The sequence below is a fragment of the Dromaius novaehollandiae genome, chromosome 10 (assembly GCF_036370855.1).
Source record: "Dromaius novaehollandiae isolate bDroNov1 chromosome 10, bDroNov1.hap1, whole genome shotgun sequence".
Lineage (NCBI taxonomy): Eukaryota > Metazoa > Chordata > Aves > Casuariiformes > Dromaiidae > Dromaius > Dromaius novaehollandiae.
Window position 1 is genome coordinate 18,980,562 of NC_088107.1, and position 25,898 is coordinate 19,006,459.

Sequence of the window (25,898 nt, forward strand, 5' to 3'; positions counted from 1 at the left end):
TTTCATACTTAACTAAAGTCAAGTAAGATCTTTTGTTGCAATTTAAAGGAAAGAAACAACATAAGACCTTTTTATATTATCCACTTTTTCTTTTTCTTACTGCTACTCATTTGATGTATCCCACTGTATACCAGCTGCTAACTTCTTTGTTTTCATGACATATTATTGTATTTAAAAAGATATTTCACAGCCAGGCGTAACGATATTATCGCAGCACACAATCACATCAGCGGACAAGTCACTGACAGCATCACATTAGCTACACCAACCAAACCTTGCCAAAGCAGCACTGACACAATGGTTTTGCATGGAAGCTTAGAGTTTCTCATGGTCAGAGAAGAAAAATGACTAAATAGAGGAAAAACCCATTTTGGACAGTCAGAAGCTGAACTGCAGAAATGCTGATGAGACACTCTGGAGAGGACAAGACACTAAAACAGCAGAATGGGTTAGAGGGCCAAGAGTTAGCTGTAGGAGTTATCAATGTGCCTGTAACAGCTGGAGTCACAAGAGTGACAGATCAGAAGTCTGAAGGCATCAGATGGGACTAATAATGGAAAGTGAAGAATGAGATGGGTGGAGAACCAACTGATGACTGAACATCTTTCTCCTCATTTGAACAAATGCCAAAGACAACAGTCATTTTTTCTGAAAAATCGCTCTTATTCTGATAAGAAAGAAAACATCAGTCAATGTGGGGACAAGCACAAAGACAGCCAGTTAGAATACAAAGGTAGCAGAGCACGTTCAGGATGCTGGAATCAAAAAGCAGAAAAGGGTGGCTGAGGGAACAAGAGTATCGTATCTTCTCCAGTAACACACCTTACATGCACTGTCCACTATAGCTCAGTAAGATAAATCAAGATAAACATGTTGCCTGCATGGGAAGACTTCCAAACACATTAGTAAAACTTGACTAACCACTTGTTCAAAATTGGGAGAGAAAGATTGCTGCTATTACTGAAAAGCAGAGGAATAAACTATTTCAAGAGAATGTTTTTGGAAAGTTTACAGAGGTTGTTTATGGTACCTGTTGTATAACAGGTATAATTCCTATGGAAAAGATGATAAAGAATAGCAGGGTATGGACTCACCTCAGAAGCCTTACAGAAGGTTCAGGTTTTCCTGGCCAATAAAGAGGACTGACTTGCTTGTTTGTGATTTTTTCAGTTTTGCCTTGGTTTTTTTTTTTTTTTTTTTTTTTTTTTCCGCTTGCTTTTCCTCTCTCTCTTGCTCTGTCCCATTTAGGCACCCTGAGGAGTCAAAGAGGTGCTTAGAAATGGGTTTCCTGGTAATCTGATCCTCTGGGACCACGCTGAGAGGCTTAAGATTTTCCAAGGCCTCTTCTCTAATGGGATTCAAAAAGCCTCAACCAGGGGTGTTAGGAAAGAACCAGCAATATGAAGGGGGAAGAGAGCAGCGGGTGGCGAGAGCTGAGTGTCTCTTACCCAGCACCCCGATACCAGAGCTGTCTGCAGAGGGTGGAGGGCTCTCCAAATCCAGGCCAGGAGGGAGCGAAGACACTGCTCTTCTGGCATCACATCTTTAGTGATCTTCACCTTTCCCAGCCCTCTCAGCTCCCCTTCTTATCCATTTCTACCTGTAGACACCTTCCTAGTTGACTCCTCTCCCTATAGACACTTTTCCTTATAAAACATTCAATAAATGAAGTCCAAGACCTAAATTTTTGTTATCAGCCTTGACTACTTCCTTTTTCTTCCTGAGGCACATTAGCAAGAAAACCAAACCAGGGACACGACTGGAATTAGATGGACAAACTACTGAGCCAATAGGTTAGTCAGAAATTTGGAATAAAACATTGTGATTCCCCCCAGATTCTTCAGCAAGGACAATGGGGTTAAGATGGGTGCATGAGAGTGAAAAGGTCAAGCCAAACAAAAGGAACTTCCCAGGACAAGAAACACTCCTGCAGCCAGGCCTTCACAGATCTCATTCTGGCCAAGCTGCATGTGGACTACAGCATCTATCACAATGGATCTGTGCACTATGTACATGATACCTGGTAAAGTAGATTTACATAATTATTTTTTCCTAAGCTGGACCAGAAATTCTACACTATCAGATAGCCAAGGGTTTGCCCAAGTATTATTTTCAAATATAACCACTTTTTTGGATTTTAAGTAAAATATTCTTTTGCATAGATTGTTGAAAAACAAATCCAACTAAATAGTGCTGCTTTTATTTTTAGCTGATATATTCAGAAGCTCTCTTAGAAAAGTTTCACAGTGACCTTCTGACAAAGTTTGATTTGTTTCTTTTAAAAAAAATATTTCCAACTCACTCTACATTTTAATGAGCTGATGAGCTTGAAAGCTGAACTCTGAACGCAGAAAAGCATTAGAAACTTTGTACTTTTGCATTAAAAAGTTTGCTTCAAGTCTATCACGTACCCTAATTTTTCAGAGGGTAAAAGCACTCTTCCTTCATAAGTGTAGTACGACTAACAGTCATCACAGTGCTCAGACATCTGCATTCACCCGTTTTTCTGCAATAAGAAATTACCCCAAAATCAGGATTAGAGAGTAGGAGTCGATCTTTTTCTTAACCTATTCTTTCTCCAGTTGAGTCTTCAACTTGGTTATGTTGTGAGGAGAGAGAACGCCCTTAATACCATGCAGTGCATGAGTAATCCTTGCTTGTCCGAAGTTAACCACATGCTTTATCAGGTCATAACTCACATTCTTTGATAACAAAAATCAGGTACACGCTGAGCAGCCAATGCTCTACTGAGACTAGATTTTATGTTTTTCAGTTAATAGGCAGATAACATTCAGGTAGCAAGGCATAAGTCATATGCTATTATTTAGGCTTTTTGCTTTATTCTGCTTTTGCTTAAGCAGCGTAGCTTAGTAGGGTTGCAACAGTTAATAAATCCATTTTCTTTTAATTCTTAAAGCGGATATCATAGAACTAGAGGACACTTACTGTTAATTAGTGGGAATAGCAAGCATGCAACTACAAAGCCCCACCCACAGGTTTCAAAAATCCACCTACTCCAATATGTTAAAAAGAACATTTGAAAGGTCACCAGCAATTCTTGATTTGGTGATAAACAACATGCTAGAGAGGATGTAATCTAAGATGAGAAGTAGGAAAGATCTAACTAGTAGGGACCACAGCGAAGGCCAATTTGTAACAACAACACACATGCAGAACCTCAGCAAAAGAAATTTTTGAAAGGGCAGGAAAAAGCTAAACTAATGCTAATGCTGAATGAAGCTAAATAGGACAAGAAATACATAAGAAAAGGATGAGGGAAGGCAAGGGAGAGGTTAGAGAGAATTAAACAAATTATGGTGTCGCCTGTGTTGACAGTTCATGAACTGCTAGTGCAAATACCTAAAAATATAAAAAAACAGCAGACGTAAAAATATCCAGCAAGAACGAATGTGAACTTTATAAAACAACAGAGGAAAAAAGAAGCCCAACTGCTACACAGCTCAGAGAGAAAATAACTTGGAAAAGATTTCAGAATGAAATCTTTAAGAAAATAAAAATGAGCTCTAGAGAAGTACACATATTTAATGCCATTTTTCACTGTTAATGAAACTCATGCTCCATACAATACCATTTGAAAAAATATTACAGAATAAAAAAAGGAGACTAACATCAATTTCATGCCTTTTGGCACTATTTTTAAATATTTTACTATCATTGTCCATATTTTTGCTTGTGAATCGGAATATACTACAATTCCAGTGTTCTTATCCTAATTTAAAGTTGCCACACAAAAAAGCTTACTATTAAAAAAATAGAAAAGAAAAAAAAAGAAACCTAACAGAGCCTTCCTGCCCACAGACCAGGAAAAGTCTTGGTGTAAGACAAGAATTACTATGTTTCCAATATAATCCAAATGATTTTAACCCCTCCAAAACTACGGTAGAGAACCTGCCTCTGTGACTTAACTGCTCGATGCGCTGCATACAAAAGTGTTGCAATAGCAGTTAGCTACTTGGAGGCAGGCACATTATCTCCTCTTATGGCCCATTACACTGAACCAGCATTTTACCTGAGTGTCTACTGTGGCTCTGTAACAAATCAGTTAAACAGGCACAGCAAATTTCAGCAGAAATGTCTGATGCATATAGTCCTTCCCCTTAAGGGTGAAATGTACAATCCTTACAGATGTTTACAAATCATCCAGTATTTGGCAGGCTATATAACACACTTCTAAAAACAAAATCCAGAGCTCTTATTCCATCTATGTTCCTTCTGTGCCACCTCTCAGCTTAGATTTTGAACAGTTATCCATGCTTAAGCAGTAAAGCAATATGAATCTCTACCTCATGTCTTCCTTGCAAGAAGACAGGAAAGAGTTCTCAGCTGAAGTTGTTGACTAAAGGCGGAGAGAAGAAATGGCAAAGACTCAGTTTTACACTTAGGATGGAACAAGGCAAGTCCTCAGAATGCTTCATAACACAAATCTAGTAAAAGTGTTAGCATCTGCACTCACAAACCAGCAATTCAGCCCCAGTGGAATACAAGCCATTATAGCACAGCAAAAACAGACAGGGCAATAAGCTAACCTTCTAGCTAAGGCAGGAAAGCACAATCAGCCTGAGAAGGACCCTGGATATCAAGACACAATCAATGAAATGCACCGGTAAATTCAATTGGAAGCCAACATAGAAAGCAGCACTCCAGGCTGAAGTATTTATGATGATCTCTTGTTAATCTACTGGAATTCATGCTTATGTCTGATTTTACACTTAGATAAAATTATTTGAAATAATCAGGTCCCTGAGAGTTGTGAATTTGGAGCTCCTCATAAGCAAGGATGTTGCCCAGGACAGGCCAATTGAGGACCAACGGCAGCAAAAGGACAATTTTTGTTCCTGGGCTTACCTGGGGTTCCAACAGCAAGGGAGAACTCAAAGAGGCCAGAAGGTTGCAAACTGATTTAGCTCTCCTAAAGGAGAGGAAATCTTTTGAAGCTCTTCCTTTTCCTATCAACCTCAACTTTGTCCTGCCTGGGTTTAGTGTTAAATTCAGCGGTCCTGATGCCCTGTATTTCTCATACAGGAACTCCCTCTACATACTCATATGTATATGAGGATTGTGTTTTGTGAGATGCTGCTGCTTGAGAGGACTTATAATTGCCAATAACTTATAAGAGATCTCAAGTCTTACTTAGTATCAGAAGAGAACATTATCACCTTTATACAAGAGAAATTGTCCAATCATTCCAGTATCTTGTCCAAATCTTCTCAGGAAATAAATCTAGGCTTTATTTAAATAGTCTTGGCTGAATGATGACTAACTCTTATACTTCTATTTTTTAAATGCTGCTTATATTTATAGACTCATGTGCCAATGAAGTTACAAGTAACTATTATGAACTACAAGAGTTCCGATATTTTACCATCACAATTTTGTCGGGCTTTGTAAATGTAATATTGTCTCCAAATATTTAAAATTATGGTTACAGGCACACGGCAGAGTAATTAAAAAAAAAATAAAATAAAAAAAGGGCAAGTAGTTCCAGGAAAAGAGAAATGGCTAAGGAATACCCCTTTCAACAGCAAAAGGTTTTTTTTTACCTCTTCAGTTATTGCTAGCATTGGTTAATTCCAGAAAGTATTTTACTGGATAAGAGCTATTTATTCAACCTATGAGTTAAAAGGGAAAAGGTGACTATGCTGGAAAGGCATTCAGACAAAGGAGAAGCAGCTTCTGTGTTCCAAGTCTGTCGATACGTTGTCAGTTTTCATCAACATAAAGTGGTTCTTATTTTTTTCCACCGGGCCGGCGCGCTAATTACATTAAAAAAAAATCCCCCTAAATTTAAAATCTCTTAAAAGACAAAAAGCCTACCATCAGCTTCTTTCACATGTAAAGGATTTTATTCTTAGAAACCAACTGTTGATAGGGCAATCCGCAAGTTCAAATTAAATGCAGTCACTTCCTATCCGACGTGATGTAGATTAACATGAGTATTAACAGGCATAAGACAACAAGAGGAATTCTAGACCAGCTTGAGGAATTCTAGGCCAGCTTTATTCCTTCTGAGACACGTCTATGCAAAACTATGTTAAAATTAGAGGACAGGTTTTAAAATAAGATTTCATTTTGGCCCATTTTCTCAGGGCAAAACAATGTAGCAGGGAAATTTTAACACTTTCCTTATTTTCAGGTAGAATACAAAGACACTAAGAGCTGAACTGGCAGTTAGAAGTGACAGTTTTGATCTCTGTCTAACGAGACATTAGTAACTGCTGTTTATCCTCTTTGCTAAGCTTTACACAATAAAACTATAAAAGGAACTGCATGAGGGAGAGAGAATAAGAGACTACTTGGGGGGTAGTTTTGCACCCTCAGTCACATGATAATATTGTAATTTTCTTTCTCCCTTTCCATTAATTACATGCTTTTCTTTGGAAAAAAATGTACACTATTCTTTGAGGGAGACATCTACCTACTGCATCTCTGTCATTTTCCACAGGGTCAGTCTCCTCCACTGCACACATTTCGTGACCAAAAAGCCAGTCTCCTGCTCACTATTAATGCTCAACTACACACACCATGATTAAGCTCTATATGAAGCTAGAAACAGCAATTATTTTTTATCTAATGGTGAAAATACTTAATGGATAAACAGTCTAGCAGAAAAACACAGGTATCCTCCATTTAAATAAATAAAAGTGCAGTTTTTCAGTTAAACATACTATTTCACATGCAGTTTGGCCTCTTTTCTTAGTTTAATATTGCCTGAAAATTTCACAAATCCTCCAGCTCTTGATGGTTGTCTATACTGTTGGCATTTTAACATCATAATTGATCCTATGTCTTTCCTGTCCTCCTATATTAATCAAGTGACCACTGCTTATGTACCTGCTGCTTCTTGAAAACTGTTCACTGAACAGTTCTAAACTATTCACTAACTGATTTTCTAGTCATCTCCAAGTTCACCCTAGAGCCTTGTCACTATAAACCAAATACAGCATAAATTGATTTAAAGAATCGATTGTTTTCTTTGATGGTTTTCTCTCTGCCGTAGACCACATTTTAAGCTAATCATACAACAACTCGGACATGGCTGCTATTCTGTACATGAAAGACACAAGGTGTCAACTTAGATTACCCAAAAGGAGAAAGTAGGACATGACTTCCTCATTCCTGGAGATGGTGGAAATTGGAGGTCAACACAGTTGAAGGGGAGTACGTTCTTCACCATTCAGATCTATCCATTTATGCTTAACGAATTTTCCAAAGCTTATTGAAGCCACAGTCTTTCCGCCGAACTATAAGGCACATTGGGTCTGGCTACCATCAATAAACATGCATATACAAAGATGACATCTTTGTCATTGAGTCTTTCAGCTGATTCCTTGTGATACTAACTTAATACACATCCTAATTTAATCCTGCACAAAGCAGGGATGCACATGCCCACCAACACTGGCTGCTTTTTAAACTATTTTGCCACAATCGTTCCTTTCACCTACACCTCATGTATAATCAAATTACTCTGTCAATATTAAGCACTTGAGCGTGGGCTTTCATTCCAGTCTGATTTTAAGTAAAGACAGGTTTTCTTTTCCTTTTTCCCCCCAAAATTGAGGTCTGAAATCCAAATCTCTGGATAATTAATAATCCCCAAGAGTGGTATCATGCCTTGAGCTATCCTTGAAATCCTGCAGGACCTAGTCAGCCTTAACTTAGCACATTTTTACATGCTAAGGAAGGAAGGCAAAAAGCAGCACTAAACCTTCCTTCAGTTCTTCCAGTCAGCTATACTCACCTTAATATTGGCCTAGTTCTCAACACTGAAGCATTTCCACTACCTCTATGAAAGTTCTTGTTGTTAGGGGTTATACATAATCTATGATGCTATTACTCAAGTTATAATGCTCTAGGCTTTTTGCACAGCAATTGAAAGGATAGTTTTTAAAAAGTGTAATTACATTCTCTAAAAATGATTGGAAGGATTGGTCATTTTAGGTTCACTTCCCTTCAGTGCTTTAAATTTGGAAGTGTATGTCCTGCTCACCTTTCTGAAAATTGAAGCACTGTCATAATCAAATGAAAGAATAATGACAAATGATTCCCAGAAAAATCAGACCCAATCTCAGGAAAAATTCCAGGTGCATCTAAAAAACATTTACAGAATGTAACACACAAAACAGAACTCACAAAAACCATGTAAGTGGCATATGTAGCACTCAAGAGCCCCTGAAGAGCAAATGAATGAATTTCAGGTTCTCCAGAAGCAGCACAGGGATTCATGTTATCTTTATTTCCACAAGGGGACTGAAAAACAACCCTCCTAGCCAGTGACCTCTCAGAAAGTTGCAGATATGGCCAAACCAATAGGTTCCTACCTCCCTTGCACTAAGCTTTATGGATGCAAATCATTTGTGGAATGAAACATTACTGCGTTTTTTTTGAGTTTCCTTTGGTTTTTGATAATTTATAATAGATCAAATCAGAGAGATCAGAACCAATTTAATTTAAAGAAAAACAGTAGTAAACTAACATGAGTTGAGAGATATGGACACCAATTTTTTCACTAAAGTTCAAAAAAAAATTAAAAATAGTGCCCTTCCCCTATAACCAGCTTATCAGGAATAGTAAGTACAGTTAAAAGAACAGGTATTAGCCAATATCAAAAAGATCAACAGGAATCTGAAAAGTCAGTTAGCAGATGTGTAAAACATAAGAACAACACAAAATCTTCAAATGGAAAGACAGTGAAATGTCACAAAATGGAATACCTACTATGCATAATCCCACATACAGAGTATGCTTTCACTTCTTGGGAGCAAACAAACAAGATAAAAACCTCAAAGTTGTGAACTATTTTTTGAACAGAGATTTGAAATCAAACAGTGATGAACAAGTCAGGAAATGATGCAGAGTTAGTCATCCAACAAAGAAACTGGAGTTGGAAAATAACTTCTCTAAGAAACAAATGATTCAGGAAATGTGTACAATCCACTAATTTATCACTGGCAGAGGTAATGATACATACCAGATGACATTTCTTGAGATTCATGAATATTTATTTACAATTAATTTAAAATAGTTGTAAACATCTTAATAGTTACAGAAGGCCAATACTAGATGAAAGTCATGAAAATGATTTTAGCTACTTTTTCTTTGTCATAAATAGCACCAAGCAAGAGCATATTTTTTGCCTTATTTGGAAGCAAAAGACAATTTCATATCACTGATTTCTACAGTTCTAAACTGGAATTAGGGAAAAAATGGGAAGTATGATAAAATTTTTCACATTCCGATACATTCATTATCTTCTGCTGCTGGGTGTTAACTCACTTGTTTTTTCTTCGCATTCACTGGGCTTGACTAAATATTTATTTCATGTTTTAGTTTTACTTTTTATTCTTACTTTTTTTCTTTTTTTTTTTTTTTCTTCCAAATCCATTCTCACATCCATGGTAAATTGCCCCATGGACTATCCCTATGTTGCACTAGACGCATTCAGAGAAAATTTCGGCTATTAAAATCAATATAGAACATAATTATTTTCAAAGAATGTAATCACCAGTACTTTCCTTAAGAGCAGAATCATTTACACTGATGTATATCAGCCTATGAGAAACATATCTTTGAATGTGATTAAAGGCTCAATATATACTTTCAGCAATAAAGAGCTAAACAATTAATTACTGAAAAATAAAATGGAGGGAAAGGAAGAGTACAAAAAGCAGACAGACCTGAAACAATGGTATTGAAGACTTATACAGCAGTCAAAACAGCATCAGAAGAGGCTCTCCCAAGAAGTGAAGATTACTGAGTGAAACAAGTGTCTTCATTCTGATGTGGAGTTTTGCTATGACCTTAAAGATACAAGTGGACTTTGTAGAATATACTGCTTTTCTGGAGTCCTGATTTTCAAACATGAGGCTGACCCCAGTGAAAACACAGAAGTATTCAATATTCTCATTTAATGAAAAAGCTCTGTTACGATAATAAAGAACGAACTGTGCTCTACTTTAGAAATATTGGATTGTCTTTCATCCATCAAGTTTCCTATGGTTAGTAAGTTCCACATGAAAGACAACACCAATATGTATAAAAATAGTACTGAGAGGAGCAACATATTTTGGAAGAATATACAGTGAAAGAAATGGTAATGAGGCCTTGGAGCACAAGATTCATTGAGAGATTTGAATGTAATTTTTAAAAAGTACTTTTAAACTTAGAAAAGGTATAGAGGTTCACACTGTGCTCTTGGATACTGCTAGTCCAAAGAAGTCTTTGTCTCATGGGATTATATGAAAGGTCACATACACGAGATTCACAGGGATGGGAATGCTCTTGCATTGTGGCAGGTTGGTTGACTAAACTGGTCTCTTTGAAAAGACAGTCAAACTCCTCCAGTCTCATTTCCCCCTGAATGGAAGTGCACAGTATTCACAAGATCTCAGGTCTGCACGTCTGTAGCAGATGTCAGAAATCTCTCTGTTGCTACAAAGTGGTCTGCTTCCAGCATATCTGATTGACGAACCATCACAATGAGTAATGTCAGATCCAGTTTCCATGTCCCTGGAGTCAAATGCTACTTGGGAGAGCCAAGCAACTGTCACATTCACTCTGCCCACTCTATAATTTGCTGACATATATGGTGCTTATACGTTCTCCCCAACACAGGGTTTTATTTATTATCTGGCACAGTCAGCAAATACCTTTTGGTATCCTCATATTTTGACAGGGACATGTTTGTTATCCTTTGGCCATTTTGCCTCTTAATTACTAACATAAAAGCATCAGAATTTTCTTGGAGATGCCATAAATTTGAGGACACTTAATCTGCAGATGTTCATAGTCTTGAAGTTAATTCCTGTTGGGTGTTTACTTCAAAGTCTCAGCAAGATTATAGCTAAAGGTGTAAATAGCTAGCTATCGATCAGCTGTTCTCCTTGGAGTCCTAAACAATACGGGGGAATGTTGTGCAAAGTCTTGTAATCATAAGCAGGCTGACAGAAGTATGCTTCCACTTTTAAAAATTTAGTCATAATTCTCGCTAAGCATTTTGGCAGGACTGGTAGAAAGCTGTTCTTTCAACTGAAAAGAATAATGAAAGTAATCTGGGTGGTCCAGGGCAGTAGTCAGGCAAAAAAATGCAAGGAGTGTTGAGTAAAGAAAGCAAAAAATCCTTCAGTATAAAAATATAGAAAGGTAGCAAGCGGAACAAACAATCAAAATAAAAAGAAGCATGAAGTGTTTTATGCACAAGGCACTGCCAGAAATTAATAGAGCAGACAGAGAACTGCAGTTTCTGATGGAAGACAGATTCTGGTGTGGAGACTGATCATCTGGAGAGTTCAACCCAGAAATAGCTCACTCAGCTATTGCTCAGGCAGGCAGGCACCCGAGGACGCAAAAAAAGATTTATATTGCTACAGAGAAGGGTGGATGGGAGCCTCTTGAATTGACAGAGTCAAGGTGCTGTTTGGGTTAGCTGTACAAAAGCCCATACCCCGTTTTTTCTCATGATCTCACCTATTTCAAGGCTCTTGTCCTAGAAGTGGGCATGCAGTTATTGGGATGTTTGAAAGCAAGAAAGTTGGGTGGGAAGAAAGAGAAGATTTTTCAGACTTTAAAGCTGTAAAGTCACTCTAAGCTGTCATAACACTGAACTACTAAGTATCCATAGCACACCAGAGAGCGGAATAAACTTTGATTCTTCAAATGATTGTATATCTTTACGAGATGCATATGAGTAATAAGTTAAATGATTTTGTGCTGTCAAAACCTCTGCTTGAAAACAGTGCAGAATCTGTCCTTTACAGCATTCCAGTTATATAATTCTGCATGAATATAAATTGAACATTCTTTGCTATGCTTAATTATTAAATTAACACAAGTGGCTCAAGTTGGAACCTGGTCTTATAATTACATGCTTATTTAATTTCAGAGAGTCAATCAGGGTGGTAATTGTAAAAGCAAACTGTAAATATGCATTTGACTGCAGGGTTGCTGAAAACATTCAAAATAAAATTTCACTAGGTCTTTTCACTTGCACCTCAATTAGCATAATTGCCAATGATAACAGCTGATTTAATTAGTGCTTTTAGTTATCATATTATTGGAGTTCAATGATACATGTTTAAAAATAGGAGGCTAGATAAGTTGCAAACTGGTAGAGAGCCTTTTTAGTAAAGATATACTTGCAAGGATGGAACAGTCTCATCTTCCATCTAGAGACAAGACAGAAAATAACAGGGTTCCTCTTCAGGTGCAGGACCATTTAAGTTCTTGCCCTTGAGAGGAAATGCTCCAGATCAGAAACTCTGTTTCTTGGAGGGCACATTTAAATGAAGTTTTGCAGTATACCTTCAATAGTGTGATGAAATCTGATAGGAATATCCAGATAATGGTATGATGGCACTAATACAAAATTATTATCACTTATGATGAAGCTTACTCTCAGAAATTGAATAAACATATGTCAAAAAGCTGCAAGTCTGATGAAATGTATAGGAACACAAAGACATTGGGCTATACAAGACAAGCTGCATTTTCAAACACCTGTTTGGGTACTGCATGGCAATCAGCATAAGGAAGATCCATTTATTCCTCCATAGGTTTCAGCTGACAAAATTCCTGCTTGTTGCATTTTGAAATGAGTATAGAGATGCAAACCTGATGTCAGGAAAGCCAATTAGCACAGACTACTTTGTGAAGATATGAAAGAACAAAATATAATGTTTTTACCACTGAATGGTTTCCACAAGTTCCCATAGAACTACTGGTCTTAACAGGCGGTAGAAATAGGAAACCTGTCATAGCTGTGATTTTTACATCAGTGCCTTCTTAGATCTCATATGTGGCAAGACAGTGGGGTATAAGCAGTCTCCAAGTTAGGCATTAGTAATAGCACTAATAGTAGTTCAACAGTCTCTCTTGGAGCCAAGAAGCAGAGCCCTGATATCAGAGAGTATATTGTACTCCAGTGTGAACCAAAACCTCATGTTATTAAACCTGCTAGGAGACCTTGAAATAGCACCTTTCAGCAAGGCAGCTGACATAATCAGTCAGTAAGGCTGATTCAGACTGGCTTTTAATGATTTCTCTTGCCGTCTCAATGGCATAAGGGCAGTCTTTCTGCTGCAGGTGTTCAACCCTTACAGGTGATGCCACTAATCTATTCCATAATCCCCTCCTAGGTTGAGATCCACAGGCCTCTTCCAGACCTGAGACGTTCATGTAGTACAAGCAAAGCTCCCCAGCACAGAAACAAGAAGGAAACCCGTAAGAGAATTTCTTGCAGGAAAGAGTCAACTGCCACTGTACAGTAAGCCCTAAGGCAGATGCGGTGGATCTAATCCTCATCGAGAATGAGCTACTGAGCCTATGACCATGCTTCATGATGTCAAGGCCTCCTTGCAAGCGATTGCAGGCAACATGTGTACAAGGTTGCTGAGAGTGGCTGCTACAGTTTAGGTCCAGCACTGTGCTAGAGTTCTCAGCCACAACTGAGCTTTGGGACAAGAACATGCCAACTTGGTTCAGCATCTTGCTACCAAAACTGGTGTTCTTTCTTTGGCTGTACTTTGACATTACGAAGTCCTACACCAAATCTCATCCCTGAAGAGAAATGTTATCACACTTGGAACTGCACGAGTCAGGGATATAAAGGTGCTTGCTATCCATGCACTGCAAACTCCTAGTGGCACGCCACAGCCCCTGCGGACAACGGTGGCAATGCATTTCCACGGCTTTTGATGCAAGAGTTCTTGAGGCATAAGAGCAACTAGTCACTGCAGGGTCTTGCTGATTCCTTTTTCTTCCTACTGCTTGTCCCAGTATCTACCTAGAAGAGTTGTCAAAGTCCCAGTGAGTAATTGCCAGGCCAACTGTGCTGTTTTTAACTGGTGTGTTTTAAGCGTACTACAGCCTTTTGGTTTGGAGGTGATGGTTGTGTCTGACTACCTTTTTCTGTTCTCTTCTTAAAAAGTTCACTTGTTCGCAAGAAAACCTTAGTCTGAGAAACAAAGCCTTTTGGAGTATTCCAACGCTTTCCAAGCTCCATGTTTTGTAGGAGAATTCAGGCTGCAACGTTTACAAAACCCAACCAGCCATAAAACTTATCACTGTTACATTGAACAGTTGGAGAAAAGTCTTATTTCTTCAATATTTACACACAGTTTAATGAAAATCACTGAATCAATCCTAACAACACAGCTTTATGACCTATCAGATTGTATTTTCTAGTGTAAAAAGCTTTATGATAGCAGAGATGGGCTGTTTATAAATTTACCAAATTATCAGAATAAATGGTAACGGAAGGAAAATTCTTCACAATATTCAAGAGGAAGGAAAAACTCAAACAGTAAGACAGCTGACCTATTAGTGTAGCTCCATGTGCTGCAAGTGCTAAGCCCCTTCTGTCTCCACACACCTTTCCTTGTACTTTCTCCAAGTAAGTTCCCATAGCACTATCACGAGAGCACCAAGCAGTAAGTAGCCTGCAATTGACCTTTCAGACTCAGTAAGTAGTGTATGAAAAGTAGGAACAAAACACAAATCATGCTTTGGACAAATACCCAAAACTAATCAATTTTAATATGATTTTTTAACTAATGAATGGCTGATTAGATGGTTATAAGGCTTTTATAAATATACTTAAAAGGCACAGTGATGGCATGAAAATAAAGTTTCTTAGAACTAAGAAAAACAAATCCATTTTTTATTTTGACACAGCTTCAAAAGTCAGCATTCATAGCAATTTTCAAATGTGCATGGCAAACTTTACATATGATTGAACTAATCCCTTTAAGATTTTAAAGGTCTGTGAAGTCTGAACTCTAGAACACTTAAGCACCTGCACAGGAGTCTAGAACTGGTAACACTGTAAGAGGAAGCGGGCACAGCATTGACCACAAGCTCCCTGAGCGACACCGAAGCAAGATTAGCCAGAAGTGTCTGGCTACACAAACAGCAACATACGTGAGCAACAGCAAAAAAGGCAGTCTCCACTCTGTATGTAACACTAGAAAGATGTATACTGAAATAACCAAAACATTTCTATATACATTTGTTTGAGGGATACAGAAAATTTTGAGGATATATAAGCAGCATCAGAAGTGAGACTTGGAGCTCCACATGTCTATCTTATCAAAATTAGATAGAAAAGCAATTGGATTATAGTATTATTTATTTCATGATACTAATAGCTGGCAAAAAGCCAGGCACATGTAAATTAGAACTAAATCAAGATTTTTTTTTAAAAAAACAACATTGACTGAACCATTGTATGAAATGATGCATTCTTCATCTTTTCATATGTTCATTTAAAATCCAGACTGGACACTTTTGGGAAGATATGTTCCTCAAGCACAACAAAAGGAACATTTTGGTCAGGCATGTAATTTTGCTCAATATAAAGCTCAATGAAAGAAAAACCTGTATGGTTTTTACTAGCAGGACAGGCAGAGGTGGTGGCTTGCAGTATAGAAATATCAACAGAACCAATATTTAGAAGGACTGCTTCTGGTAGTTTACAAAATCTATATGCAATTTAAATTATAGATTTTTGAGCTATTTGTACAACAAACTCTCAACATGTATTTAACTCACTCGTTGCCAGGGAGCACACCGCATATCGCACACAATACTGTCTTGACAAAACCACAGGACAACCAAAGCAAAACAACTAACATATTAAAATTACTGGATGAGAAAACAACTATGTTCCTTGATTGCCTGCAGGCTGGCAGGATTCAAGAATTCCAGCTCCCCTCCCCCCATACAGACGCATTGGGGGGGACGAAGGAAAAGGCATTAGAACCTGCTCTTAAAAAGAAGTGCTCCAAAAGGAGCACGATTTGAACACTGAGTGTGAACAAGCTATAACAATCTAAGCAGATCTGAAAGAAAGAGGGGCCATGGGGCCCTAGCAGAATTGACCAAAACTTGTGATTGCAAGGAAATGTGGGTCTGTACAAGCAAGGTGGGTTTGGCTCAAAGTTCTCTATGACAGTTATTTTGGGGCCACAAATTACCACCAAATCTCAAACTTCTTAAAAGTATTTGTACACCCCTGTTTCCAAACTTGTAATTGAAAATATTACACAGACATCATCATTCCAAGACCAGGTGCGGTACCTTTGCTATAGCCTTGTGCACCATGGTGTGGGGAGTTGCTATTCTGAATACTGTCTATGTTTAAGCGGTCACTTCTTGGGTTTCAGTACTGCCTGCAGAATCTAGAGCAGGAAAAAATGCAGGGCTGCATTTCAAAAGTAAGAAAGGAAGGTCAGCAATATTGCCTGGTTATTACCTGGAAGTCCTGACCCCAAACTGGATGCAAACACAGCAGCCTAGTGAGCGTTCTACAAACTATACTAAACCAAGTTGTGACATTACCGGTATTTTATTTGGGGAAATATCTGACTCTCTACACCTATCTTCATAGTAATGTAATATATTTTAAAGGTACTTAAGTATCAGCCATGTCACAACAGCATGCCAAGCAGGAGTCTGTCAGTTCAATACTATGACACCTACACACACTGACAGCTACTAACAGCAGTCATAATGGTGCAAGTGTAGCAGTCCATTCTGTTTCTTTTTTAAACAAACGAGAAACCACTGGATAAATTACTGTCTTGCAGCATGAGGCATAGCCAGTTTTAGCAGCTGTTACATGAAATGCAGCCATAACTACACGTACTGAAATGTTCCTGCGAGCACATCTTGCCAGGAACTAGCAACAATTCTTTTACCTTGATAAATTCCTGCGTAGGAGAAGATGATTGGCATTAGATGCATATGTCTATTAGCCTGTTCAGAATAATTAAATTATTTATTGCCTATATCTTTGTTAATCTGGATGGTACGAACACAAAATTACTGTTCTATATTTATTTGGAATTACTCTTCTATATTTATTTGGAAGTATTATCCTTTATAGCAAGTAAAGCAAGTGACACTTCTGAAACACCTCTGACATGTAGGAACCCTTTCTCGAATTTTAGCAATGCTCTACCAGCACAATAATTGACAATCTGTTCCAATACTGCTGAGAAAAAAAACCTCTCATATTCTTTTTTCAAAAAGATCAACAGACCAAGACAGACCCCAGTCTAGAATGACAGGTTTATAAAATCAGTCAGACAAAACAGAGGTTTTTGTTAAATATAACAAGCCAATGATAATATTCACAGCTATTCTAAGGTTTTGCATTACGTAACACAGATATCTTGGGAAACAGTGCAAAACTGTGCTTCTCTGAGTTAATAGCATATCATCCCTTATTACTTAAAAACCAGGAGAGAAAAGAGAATTTACAATAAAACAAAAAAATGTTCAGCATACATAAAGTCAAACTGCTGTTGCAAAAAGGGGAAAATATATTCCCCCAAGTATACCTTTAAGCCTACTGTGGTCATTCAGTAGTTACTTTGATTTAGCATAACATTTCTTAAATCATATTAAGATTTAAAAAAGTTCAGAAAAAAAGGTGTGCCTGTATTTAGCTCTCAGAATTTTCTAAAGCTTTTGCTGAAAACATCTGATTGGTATAATCTGAGGTCATCTTATTAGAAGAGTTGGCTTACTAGCAGAAATACTAAGAAATGCCTCTTTCCACAGACTAAGCAGTTTTCTTTTCATTACTGGCTCCTGCTTTAAGAAAGCACTGAATACAGGGAATATTTGTGTCTTGAAGGCTTACCTTCCAGTAAGTCTCTTGCCAGACCTGGTTCTGCCCCTGTGGACCGAACAAAGTCTGACAGGACTGCATCCATATCAAGAGTCATGTGATCATGTAGGTCTGCTGCCGGGCTCGCAGCAGCAGCAGCACTCTCTGGTTGGCTAGAAGGCATCCATCTGCCAAGGAGAAAAAGAAACAGGATTTTAGAATATACTCCAAAGTGATAGAAGCCACATGTTTCCTTCCTTTCCCAAACAAGGCTAATTAAAATCCTAGAGCAATGGTTAAATAAACAGCATTTGTGATCTACCTCTGCCTTAGCCTGGAAGCTGTTGATCACTCAGGCTTCAGGAGAGTTTTCTTTTTCTTCACATTTCACATTTTTATTGTTTTTTTCTGGGCAGCTTGTCCATACTTCTGCAGCTGGAAGGTTCCCACTCATTCAAACCGCAAAAATCCTATCACTGTCTGTAAGGGTAGGGCTGCTCGTGCACGCAAGCAGGTAAGTGTTCAGCTAGACCACAGCTCTTTTGCCCTTACTTGCTAGCGCTAGCACACACATATACAGCAGAATGTAGTATTTGGTTTTCTATTTCCCTTGTCAACACCACTTCTGTTATTTACATATTCCCTACCTTAAGGAACTTTTGGATAGGGAATCCACATTTTCTCCCCTCCCTTCTGCAACAGCAGTGCATTCCTCACATGAGGACAGTAAATGTTCTTCAGCTTCAGTATCAACTTTTGCTTCACATAAGTGATTAAAAATCTCCCTGAGAAACTGCATCACTACATCCATTTTCCGTATAATAATGATGATAACAATCACACTAAGAGGCATGACACCAAAAGCCACTCCCAACCCAAAGGCTATACTCCTGCTCGTCATTTTTCCTGAAACTGGTAGGAGTCCAGTCTCATGACATCTCAGGAGAGGCCTTTGAGCCGAAGTCTGGCTGTAGCTACGTGATCTGCCATGACAGCAAATCTCATTGTTGCAAAACTTCTGAAGCATCACAATCAAATACGCACCACGTTAACACAGACCCTGGGCAAACTCGCAGCTTTCAGTACCTTGCCAGTGTCATTTTGGATCTCCCCACTGCTCGATCTCAACAAGACTGACAAAAATATATACAGTCTTGGAATACGCTGTACATTTCTGTTTAGAAAGAAAAGTTTAAATGGAACACCCAATATACAGGTGCACAGTATGAAGTACTTGACTTTCATACACAGAGCCAGCCAGCCACAATCAAAAGGATTTTATCTAGTAAATGACGTCCCAACATGAATAATAAAAACCAATCAAATAATTTTCAGGCAAACAACAATTCTACACAGTATAATGAATACTACAACTGTGTATCTGGTATATTCCTAGCTTTCTCTGTTGCAGTATTTCTGCTGTTGAATTTTCACTGGTGAATTTAACCTCCACAAACTAAATCAGAAACACTTGCAACAGATACACAATATAAACACTTGGTCAGCTGAGGTCAGCTGGGAGAGGCAGAAAGGAAGGGCTTGGGAGGACTTCACTCGTATTCTCTTTCTGAGAGATGGAATTAGAGCTCAGATTAATACAGGTAAGGTACACATAAGTATTTAGTAAAAACAATAAAGACCTTTATCTAATCCCTCCCCCCACCCCAAAGGAAAAAGATTCAGCCATCTATCCTGGCTTTCTAAAGTAGTTATTATTTAATACCAGATTAATCATGAGAGAGAAACACAGACATTTTCTTCCCATAAATGGAAGATGTCAGGTTTCCTTTACAGAATGATTTGCTTGTTTCAAGGCAAAGTGATGCACTGTACCTTCAGCAGCTTACTGCAGGCTGTTTGTACCATCCAGTTGCTGAGAAAAGCAACAATCACACCAATATGTGACAATGACTCACGGCCTAAGAGCCAGCACACAGCAGCTAATGGAATCACAGTCATAGCTGAGGAAATGCAAATGTGTTCTTGTTTTTGTACAGATAATGATTTTTTTTAAACATAAGCAAGTATGCAATTAATTCTTCAGTAGGATATTTTAATTGTAGTTTCAAAAATACTCCAGAAAGCACATTTGTGCCTGCACTAAAAACAAACTCAAGAAACAAAAAGAGAAGGCTTTTTAATTTTCTGTCACTGACAATTTCTCTTTTATTTTGTCAAATAAAATAATTCGGAAATATAGTGAATCATATATCACAGCTATGGCAGCTCCTGTGAGTCAAAGTCCCACTTTACATGAGATTAGAAAGTTGCTTTTAGGAGGAAGAGGAGGAACAGGGGGCTGATATTATTGTAATGTGTAAGTGGTGGTTTGTATTTGTTGATGACCATTATAGTGCACTTTTCTCCTGCGGTTTTTCAACAGTCTGAAGAAGCAGTCTTACCAGTGTACATACTTATGGCACAACCACCTTGGGATCCATTAGGAAATAAAGAAAGTCTGGCCTCAAGTGATACATAACACACTGGTGTTACAGGAGTTTCTCTTGCTTAATCCATAGCTAATAGACAACCATCTACCCTACTGTAATTTGTACCTATTTTTTTTTCTGAATAAGTGAAATCCATCTTTCTAGATAATTTTCTCTCCAAATAATAAATAATATATTAAAGCAGATGTTTTAAGAGCAAGTGGTGCTAGACATGCTATTAAGACATTAAGGCATTCAAAACACAGTTAGGCTAAAGGTATCTCCACACTTCTACCCTGTGTGTTCTGCTGTGGAAATAGTGTAAAAAAAACAGGGTCAAGATAAATGATATGCAGTGTAAATAAGACCTGTACTTTTGCTTTCATGCCTGTTATTCATTATTGGTCAAAGATTGCCTTTAAACATGAATTTCATCATTCCTGTTACTTCCTCCTTGTGGGTTCAGTTGCGACTTTACCACATGCCAAAGGCAAAGAATAACTTGGAAATTTCCTACACTGGAGGCAGATGATACTGGCTGCTTGCACCACCGCTACAGAGAAGTGAACTGTGGAGAAGCTGGGAACCAGTTGATTTCACTGTCCCCTAAAAGAAGCCCAGTCTTTTCTCTCTCCGTTTCTTTCTCTTCATACTTACAGGAGACATACGAACTCTGCAGAGACCACTTCTCTTCCCATGCTGTTGCCCCATCCAGTGCTGTAACACCAAACAGCATGAGCGATCCCCGAACGACTTCCCGCTTGCCGATCTATGCTTTGGTCACTTACAGACAGATACAGACTCTGTTGTACAAAAGCACATTTATGTGTGCCCTAATATGCACACATACAGAAAGCAGCCTCTTCTAATGTTTATTTTCAATTATGCTGCTCTGAAACAGCAAGTATGAGGATCTGTTTAAAGTAAATCATGTCGGTAAAATAGGCTTCCGTAAAGTAACTCTTGTGATGGGGGGAATTTAGTTGCCATTGCCATTAGGATCTTAACCTAGACGATCTTAAAAACTGAAGGGTAAAACGTGATTATAGGTCATTTTGTTCCTCACTTCGATCAGGCTGATAGGTGGCACATTAGCCAGTGTCCCAGCTGATGGTTGTTAATTTGCTCACACAAGCTGTCTCAAACCACTGGCAATTAGCTGATTATATTTAACCTTAAAAACTGAATGTCTTTGCTTTCTTAGAAATTGCTTATTTCTGGAAGTATGTATCCATGTAGCATACAAAAATCATCAACCTCTGCAACCAGAAAAGGGTGTCCCTTCCTCTCCTCAAATATGAGGACTGCAAAATCCAACTTATTCCAACAAATCAAAAGTGTCTAGGCGATGGTTACACAAATACATGTTATTCAGTAGCAAAGAAGATTAAACTGTTGTTAACCTTAGTCTTTCATTCTGGTATCCACCTCACAGTTTGCTGGCACTTACACTGTTACCATTGCACCTTTTATACCACTTATATGTTTATTCCATTTATACTTTTACATCATTTATTCCACTGTACCATTATATCTGCATTAGGAATAACATTACCCACAGGTAAAGGGAGGTGATTATTCCCCTCTATTCAGCACTGGTGAGGCCACATCTGTAGTGCTGCCTCCATTTCTGAGCAGCCCAGTACAAGAAAGACATGGACCTGCTGCAGCAAGTCCAAGGAAGGACCACAGAAATGATGAAGGGACTGGAGCATCTGGCATACAAGGAGAGGTTGAGAGGGCTAGGACTGCTCAGCCTGCAAAAGAAAAGGCTCAGAGCAGAAAGATCTTATCAATGTGTTTAAATAGTTGATGAGAGGGAGCAAAGAAGAGAGCCAGACTCTTTCTAGTGGTGCCTGCCAGCAGGAAAAGAGAAAATGGACACAAATTGAAATACAGGAAATTCAATTTAAACATAAGATTTTTTTTTTTTTTATTTTTTTACTTTGGTGAAAAATGGTGATCAAATATTGGAACACGTTCCCCAGAGAGGTTCTGAAGTCTCCACCTTTGCAGACGTTCAAACCCTGCCTGGACACGGTCCTGAGCAACCTGCTCTAGCTGACTTGGCTCTCCACAGGGCGTTTGGACTAGTGAATCTCCAGAGGTCCCTTTCAGTCTCACCTGTTTTGTTATTCTGTGACCTGTTGTATATGAGGAGCCACATACAAAAGATTATAAACAAAACAAACATCCCGTTCCCATTTTGGAGAGTTATTTTTACCCTGGATCATTTTAGTGGTCTGGGTTACAGCACACACCATCCAGTAACTAGACTGGCACAAGCCTGGAGGTGGTGATCTAGTACAGCTGAGCAGACAGTCACGCTTACAGACCAAGCTGTTATGGAGTATGCTTGATTATTCATGTAGCATTCAAATTAATTTCAGAAGGACAGAACCACCACATCTGGAACACCACTGGGCAAGAGAAACATTTCTAAAAGTTAATGCAGAAAAAGAAATGTTAATAGAAAGAAAGCTGGAAACATTGACAAGGCTAGTTAAACAGGAATGCAGGCACTTCAGGGGAGATAACTGCTTTAATGGATTATGACCAAGTTTAGCATCTAAGCTTTGTAGCAACTGAAGCCTTTCCTCTGTTTCAATACACACGAACACAAAAATGCTATTATTGCTACTGTCCTAATAAAAAATATGTATTCATACGTAGGTCCACAGTACTAAACAGGAACTAAAATCCATGCAAAAAAAGCACAAGAAACTGGATACAACTATTTTCCTCAATGACTGGGAAAAAGAATAAAACAAATCTTAACAAGCAGGATGGAATCATGTGGATCAAGTTAAAAGAACCTGCTGAAGGTGAACAATACAAAGCATTAGTGAATTTCAGATACTAATCAGGAGGGACTCAGGACTATAATCACTGCTAATTTAAAATGTACCAGCTGGGCACTCAAGTAGAGTCACCACGAGTAGGGGCTAGACCACTCATAAATTTGGAAAATCGAAGTGCACACTGGTCTGGAGAAGTCAATTTACCAGTTGTCTCAGTATGAGTATTATTTCCGTATTCTTAATGTTAATACTTAAAAGATATAATTTCAAATAATTTATGCTGAAGAGGCAGCAGTGAGAATATTTCCTGGTTTACTTCCAGTTCTGCATTCCCGGGTGTCAATGTGCACAGCAAACTGCCAATAGTATACATAATATAATAAGAGATGATAGGGTTTCCATGAGAGATCTGCACAGATTGTTTACAGAAATGACCTCATGATTTTTCAGTAGAGCCAGTAGTAAACAATAAAGTACTTTCTTGACAAACACATTCACAAGTGTAATCACACATCTCACTTTCCTGCTTTTCACATCCACAGTGATTTAATAGACAAGTATGAAAGAGGGAAAAATCAATTCAAATTTATATGAAGTCAAAATAGTTATAAAATGTACATAGACAAAATATGAGGGACAAAATGCCCCAATACATGAATTTAAAGGTTTTCACTGACTTCTGTTAGGTTCATGCAAAAAGTTTTGCTATAGGAAAACAGTGCTGGATGGGTAGGCAAACTGATATTTGGTGACATGCAGAGATATTAAAGTTCAGCACTGAGCTTATGATCTCAGCAGTTTTAGGATATGATCAGATGTCCTCTTACGAAGAAGTAAAGAAATTTCTGTTCTCAAATGATTGCTCTGCTGCAGCTTACTACTCCACAAAGGACCATTAGCCGGACACCTTTGTTCAGACTGCTGAGGTAATCTGTCTACGCTGACCCAAATTGCTTTACTTAAAGGTGGAGGAGGGCAGCTCACAGGTCAGTTCTGCCAGCTGCTTTGGGGTCTGCCTTCAGCAGAGGGCAGAGTGGGCATCCATGTATGGTAACAGCTTAAAATTTCTCCACTCAGATGCACAGGGGAGGGTCTAATCAAGCTCTAAATTTAATGTCTGAAGGAAGCGACAAATCAGCAGGGAAGAAACTGCCATTTTCTTTCCTGCAGGTAGCTACATAGGTTTCTCTGTCCTTCACTGTCAATATATCTAGGTTTACTTTAGGAAAGGAACATCTAAAAAGAGGAGATAAATCAATCTCCATTAATATTTTATCAACGACCCCAGAACAGAGATGGCGTACGATCATCGTTTGTGCTAACAGCTTTAAGACTACCAATTAATTCTGCAGAGACCATTAAGAACAGATCCCCCTTTTGAACTGCTACAGCTTGAGAAAGATTCAGAACAACAACTTGAAAGTCAAATTCCATGTAATGCTGATATTGTGAGCCACCCAGCCCATACTGTAAACTAATAAAGAGCACGGCATTTTTGAGAAGATCTGTATCCTTCTAGCAGAGGACAGGACCAATCTCTGTGTATTTACAACATCATGCATCACCCCAGTATTGCCTCATGGTTACACGATCATCAGAACTCATACAGGAATGACGTCAACAGATGCACATCATTCTTGCCCACCACAACACAACACAGGTTAGGTAGGCTGCCCCTGAGGGGGATTCCTCCAAAACAAGTTCTTCTGGTACTGCAGAATGTTCTCTCTACCGATAGAAAACTGGCCATATCTCTGCATTCACAGCTAATGAAAACACAGCCCATGTGTAACTGAGCCAGGGATAAGGCTTTTTTTTTTCTTTTAAGCTGAAAAAACAGTAATTTAAAATGAAATACTTCCCAGGTGCCAGTACATTACCTAAATGATAAATAGCCATATAGCTAGAGAACACCTGCCTTGCGTTGGGTGCCAAGGAAACATACCCAATCGAGACCTCTCAAACCCACAACAGCACAAGGAACAAGCTCTCTCTGTTCCCAGGCGCTCTGGTCTACACTCCTGCAGGCTGTGTGTCCTCCAGCTGCCCTTAGAACACCTGCACAAAAATATCCATGCTACTTAATTCTTCCTGTTACTCATCAAATCCAAATTGACAGCACAACCTGAATTAACAGCGCTCACTCAGACAAATGTGTATGAAAAGATGGAAGGGTCAAGGCCAAAACATATTCACAAACATTAAGAATGAAAGAAAACAGAACAAACACACCACTGATCACCTGAAGTGACACTGGTTCAGTGTGCTGGGTTACCTGAAGATGCAATAACATTTGCAGAGTTGTGCTGACTGGAGCTCCACTCCTACACGATTTCCTGGCAAACTCTGAATTTCGCCAGCGCAGAATTAAGCACATCCAACACTGCAAGAGACAACTAAAGTCTCTGCCACACATGCAACTGAGCAGCAAAATATTAACAGATACAGAAAAAAAAATTATTTGTACTATATTTTCTTTGTACTACTTTTATTTGTACTACCTCACCGTCTACAAAAAGCCCAAACTATGCATACACTACACTTTGAAAGCAGGGGGCAGATTTGGTAGATCCTTCCCTGTATAAATTTTGACTACCCCTATTTTCACAGAAAGAGCTGTTTTCTCAGCTTTCTGGGATTTAGAGAAAAAATAGTCTCAAAAATTATTCTCTTTGCCAGAAAACTAGTATTAGCTGTGAAAACACACCCAGATGGAATAGGAAAGAAAGACTGCTAAACAAGAAAAGAAAACAAATTGTAAGGAAGGAGGCAGTGACTCATTACAAACCACAAACTCAGAGCCCAGATGGCTACCAGACTTTTTGTTCTCACTGGATGGACACAATCTTTCCTACCCTTGAAACCATTACCACCACCATTGCTTCCAGTGGCTGATCTGAGCCTCCACGTGCAAGCATTAAGTGCAAGCAACTTACAATTAAAGCATAACACAGACCCTGGGAGCAGAACTAACACAGTCATCTGCATTACACCTCCCTGTCAATAAACAGAACTCCTCTGGTGGTTAACAGCATA

At 38.6% G+C, this 25,898-nt stretch overlaps 1 protein-coding gene across 7 annotated transcripts in view; it reads right to left on the reverse strand.

Annotated features, from left to right (window-relative positions):
- The window catches only part of OTUD7A (OTU deubiquitinase 7A), a 221,468-nt gene that overhangs the window by 54,063 nt on the left and 141,507 nt on the right, over nt 1-25,898 (reverse strand). For all 7 annotated transcript variants that reach the window (XM_026113458.2, XM_026113457.2, XM_026113462.2 and 4 more), the window contains one exon: nt 17,666-17,820. In XM_026113458.2, the coding sequence (XP_025969243.2) occupies nt 17,666-17,816 (151 nt within the window). In that variant the 5' untranslated portion in view covers nt 17,817-17,820. The remainder of the gene's footprint in view (nt 1-17,665; nt 17,821-25,898) is intronic.